At 55.9% G+C, this 5237-nt stretch overlaps 1 protein-coding gene across 1 annotated transcript; it reads right to left on the reverse strand.

Annotated features, from left to right (window-relative positions):
- Nucleotides 1-2097: 2097 nt before the first annotated feature.
- Nucleotides 2098-4113, reverse strand: SDF2L1 (stromal cell derived factor 2 like 1). The gene is made up of 3 exons (XM_007974916.3): nt 3867-4113; nt 3323-3519; nt 2098-2506 (listed from the first exon to the last, which is right to left on the reverse strand). The coding sequence occupies exons 1-3, from the start codon at nt 4051-4053 to the stop codon at nt 2225-2227; spliced, it is 666 nt and encodes a 221-aa protein (XP_007973107.3). The 5' UTR covers nt 4054-4113; the 3' UTR covers nt 2098-2224.
- Between the last annotated feature and the right edge of the window lie 1124 nt (nt 4114-5237).

Here is a 5237-nt window from a genome sequence, read left to right on the forward strand (position 1 = left end):
GAAACCCCGTCTCTACTAAAAATAGAAAAAATTAGCCGGGCGCAGTGGCGGGCGCCTGTAGTCCCAGCTCCTCGGGAGGCTGAGGCAGGAGAATGGCGTGAACCCGGGAGGCGGAGCTTGCAGTGAGCCGAGATTGCGCCACTGCACTCCAGCCTGGGCGACAGAGCGAGACTCCGTCTCAAAAAAAAAAAAAAAAAAAAAAAGGTACCATACTCTGGCCTGCCCAAATTGTGCTTCCTCTTCCAGGAAGTCTTCTCAGATCTCTGCAGGTAGCAGTTTTACGTGGCTGCCTTCCCTTGCAGTATCTTCTGTAGTTCTGTTATCTCACTGATACTTTCAAAGGTCATGGTGGGGGCCTGAGATGCCATGTGCCTAGGCAGGCTAGGGTGGGTGGGGTGCCATTTGCACCGAGTGAGGGAAACTGGGATGCTACTTTCCAGTGGATGGGCAGAATCCTCATCTGTCTCTTGGTCAAATACAGGTGTCAAGACTGCCACAACTGACAGGAGAGTGAGCTCTTCACATCTAGGGATGAGGGAGCTGGAGAGCTTGTGCCTCATCCCAGCTGACAGGGAGTGGGGCTCCCATCCATCCTGCTCTGAGGTCTGGCCTTGGCCCTTAACAGGAAGGTTCATAAAGCTAAGGGGCTGGGGAACGGGGAACTGGGGTCACTTGCCATCAGATCGCCTGAGGGTGGACAGGGGGATGCCCAGGGCAGCACTGGAGTACATGAAAGACCACTGAAAAGGTTTAGATTGCACAGTGACACTCGCCTGTAATCCCAGCCACTTGAGAGACTGAGTCAGGAGGAGGCTTGAGCTATGCAGTTCGAGTCTGGCCAGGGCAAAATAGTAAGACCCTATCTCAAAATAAAAGTAATACAACTGTAATCCCAGCACTTTATGGGAGCAAAGGTGGAAGGATCATTTGAGCTCAGGAATTTGAGACCAGCCAGAGCAATACAGTGAGACCTTGTCTCTACTAAAACGATTTTAAAAATTAGCCAGGGGGAGTGGACACAGTGGTTCAGGCCTATAATCCCAGCACTTTGGGAGGCCAAGGTGGGCAGATCACTTGAGGTTGGGAGTTCAAGACCAGCCTGGCCAACATGGTGAAACCACGTCTCTACTAAAAATGCAAACATTAGCTGGGCATGGTGGCGCATGCCTGTAATCCCAGCTACTCAGGAGGCTAAGGCAGGAGAATCACTTGAACCTGGGAGGCAGAGTTTGCAGTGAGCAGAGATCTGCCACTGCATTCCAGCCTGGCGACAGAGCAAGACGTTGTCTCAAAAAAATGAAATAAAAAAATTAGCCAGGCATGGTGGCACATGCCTGTAGTCCCAGCTACTTGGGAGGCTGAGGTAGGAAAATCACTTGAGCCCAGGATGCAGTGAGCTATGATCACTGCCACTGTACTCCAGCCTGGATGACAGAGCAAGACTCTGTCTCATCAGAAATAATAATTAGCTGGGCATGGTGGTGTGTGCCTGTTGTCCCAGCTACTCAGGAGGCTGAAGTGGAAAGATCACTTGAGCCCAGGAGTTCAAGTTTACAGCAAGCCATGATCATGCCACTGCACTCTAGACTGGGCAACAGAGTGAGACCATCTCTAAAAAAGCAAAACCCAGGCCGGGCGTGGTGGTTCATGTCTGTAATCCCAGCACTTTGGGAGGCTGAGGTGGGCATATCACCTGAGGTAGGAAGTTCGAGACCAGCCTGGCCAACATGGTGAAACCCCGTCTCTACCAAAAAAAAAAAATACAAAAATTAACCGGGTGTGGTGGCAGATGCCTGTAATCCCAGCTACTCAGGAGGCTGAGGCAGGAGAATCACTTGAACCCGGGGGACAGAGGTTGCAGTGAGTTGAGATTGCACCATTGCACTCCAGCCTGGGGGACAAGAGCGAGAGTTCGTCTCAAACAAAAAAAAAAAGGCAAAACCCCCGGAAAAACCAAGAATAATAATAATAATAAAGGGTTTGGACAGGTTCAGCAGTCACACTGGGATGGAGACAGGTTTTACACTGAGGAAGAGATGATCAACTGGGCCTGGGCTGGCAGCTCCTGGTCATCCTCAGGTTCACAGTGAAACACAATCATAGACCAACATTCTTTAATCACAAAGGCACTTGAGGACCCCTACAAACCCAAAGTCTCTGCCAAGAGTGGCCCTGCAGACACCCCACCTGCCACCTTCTATCCACCCATCCATCCATCCCACACTCAGAGTTCATCGTGACCTGCAGAGGGCTCCACACTAGGCTTGATGAAGATGCCTTCCATGGCCTTCCACGTATTGTGCGTGTTGGCACTGGGCATGCCGTGGACCTCATGCTGCCCACGGATGGGGCTTCCATACTGCTCACCCGTGACTGACAGGAACACAGAGGTGCCCACGTGCTGGAAGCGCACAGCAGCCTCACGCTCCCAGTGCTGTCCAGAGCAGCGCACTGTCCACAGGTCCAGGTCGTCACCCTCGCCGTCTTCCCCAAAGGCACTCACCTCCTATAGGTGCAGAGGGTGAGGGGACAGTGGTCACCACAGAAGGCAGCATTCGCACCTACACTGAGCCTAGGATCCTTCCCTGCCCTTCCCGGAGACTCAGCTCCCACAGCTGCAAAAGGTGACACCATGACCCGCCCGCGCAACCTCTGGCACTCCCTCCCCAGCATGGGCTCTTCAGACACATGCACACACCATTGCATCTGTCTGTGCAGAGACCACTGGTCCCCACAGAGCTAAGGCCTCCTCCTCCACATTCTCCCAGTCCTAACCCCTCTGACCTACCTTCAGCCCCTCAGGCTAGCAGTCAAGCTGTCTATCTATCTCAAACATTTTCTTCCACCAACTCTCCAAGGGCACCCACTGTTCCATCCCAATCCCCTGAATTCCACTGACCTCCATGCATTGGTGCAATCTCTTCTGCTGGCCTGGGAGGTCCTTCTTTTCCCTTTGTGGCTTGGAGGACTCCTAATCATCCTTTCAGACCCAGCCTGACTTCCTCCTCCCCAGTGGAGTTTCCTATTCCCCACCCTCAAGGCTGTGTGGATTCTCCTCCTGGGTCCCACTTGCCCCCAGAGGAAGAGGTATCCAGGAGGATCTCTTCGGATCTCTCTCCCATCGGTCTCCCTGCCGGGCCGGGAGCACCTGGGGGCAGGATCTTGGCAGAGTTACTCTGTTCCCCCCCGAGGGGGTGCTCAATAACCATCTCTGAAGTGAAATTTCCATTTCACGAAGAAGCTGAGGCTCGGATTGGAACCCAGGATCTCTGGCCCCTCACACAGGCCAGGAATCTCTCTGGGGGCTCCGGGAGGGGCTCACCTGGTTGTTGGACAGCGGTGACGGGAAGTGGTGCGTGTGTAGGTTCTTGCCTGTAAGCACATGCGTGAGCCGCACTGCCTGCCCGCAGCGCACCGGGGACCCACGCGGGCACCCGCCTTCCGAACCGCCGCGGATCCGCCAGTAGCTATTGGCGTCGTCCGACGCCTCCACGCCGGTCACCGATTGCTGGCCGCTGCCTGAGGAGTGACACCCCACCCACCCAGGGTCTCCGTCAATCGCAGAACCCCGGACCCTCGCCCTGGGACCATAACATTTCCCAGGGGACCCCAAGGGGCTCACCCCTAGCCCCGGCCCCCGTCTGACACCCCCCTCAGTCTTTGGGCCTGCAGTTCCCCGACGACCGTCCCCACCCTCAATATCCTCGACACCCTCAAAGCCTTGCGCCCCTCGACCCCCCAACGACTCTAGAGCCTCCGCCGCCCGGCTTCGAGACGGCCCACAGACCCCCACGACCACCCTGTCTCCACACTCCCAACCCCAAGCCCCCGATCCCCGCGCTCTCCCAGTCGCAGGTCACACGCACCGGATCCGTATTTGATGTCGTGCGAGTGCAGCCGCACCCGGTGGTGCGTATTGAGCAGCTTCAGCACCGACCCGCAGGTCACGAACCCCACGCCAGTCTTGGCGGCACCACCGCCCGGCACTGAGAGCGCCAGCAGCAGCCCCAACAGCACCGGCCCGGCAGACCCGCCGCAGCCCGCGCTCCACATCGCCCCGGCCAGGCTCCAGCCGCTCGGGCCCTTCGGCCGCTTCCGTCCTCGCCGCGGCCCAATCCAGTTCTGACAGCGCCCGCTCGCGGCAGCCAATGGTCTGCCCGCGCGGCACTCCGCTTGCACTGCCATTGGGTCATTGAGGAGAGGGCCCGCCCCCGGCTCGCTAGAGCAGTAGCTGGGCGGGGACTGGAGACACGAGGAGGGTTTTGATTGGTACACGCTTCCGAGGACTTCCCAATGAGTGTCCAGGGAAGGGCGGCTGAGTAGCCAAGCGGCGGAAAATGAGCGGGAGCACTTGGTGAGGACGCCGAGTCCGAGCCCCGCAGCCGCTGAGTGCCTGGATACCAGCTCAGGATCCTAGGACCCTGCCGGCACGTGTTCACGACGCCCCTTGATCCTGGACTCCTGGGCACTCAGTAATTAGTCTCTCCCCTCAGAACCTGGGACCACAACTGCAGGGTCTTGAGGCTGTTGGATCACTAGATTTTGTGGTCACAAAGTCGACAGATCCCAGAATCACTGAATCGTCTGGTCCTTCAGTCCCTGGACCCCGAGATTAATGAAACCCCCAGTCATTCGGCCCTAGCCGCCTCTCTGACACTGGGTCACCACAGTCCCTAGGCCCTGGGGTTTCTGAATTCCCCTGGCCACTTATACATTTGACTCCTTTCGTGGCTAAATCTTGTGATCACTGGGTCATCAGGCAGGAGAGGGCAGCAGGGAGCTGTGGCGTCGAGAATAATGGCAGCTTCCCACCAGAAAGCCCCAGAGCTGTCTTAGGAAACCAGAGTCCAAGGAGACCAAGGGGCTGTGGGAACCAAGCCTGGGTGACTGTGTCCCAGTCTCCTGGCCATGAGTAGGTCTCCCTTTTGCCGCCTTCTCAGAGTGTTGTCAGCTCAACCTTCAAGAGAGGAAAACTTACACCACTGTTTATTTATTCATTCATGGGACATTGTTGCAGCGGCTTCACTCCAGATCCTGTGGGGTCACAGAGGAAATAGCTCTGGGCTCAAGAGGCTGACTAAGGTGTAGTTGAAACACAGGCAAAGCAGAGACAAAAGTTCATATTTAATTAAATCGTCCAGAATTCTGCATTCAGAAAATCCAGAGTAAAGCGATTTTCATTACAGCAACATGTTATTTTGGGGGTTTCATGTTTCATATTGTTTTTATTTTGAGTT

The sequence above is a fragment of the Chlorocebus sabaeus genome, chromosome 19 (assembly GCF_047675955.1).
Source record: "Chlorocebus sabaeus isolate Y175 chromosome 19, mChlSab1.0.hap1, whole genome shotgun sequence".
Classification (NCBI taxonomy): Eukaryota; Metazoa; Chordata; class Mammalia; order Primates; family Cercopithecidae; genus Chlorocebus; species Chlorocebus sabaeus.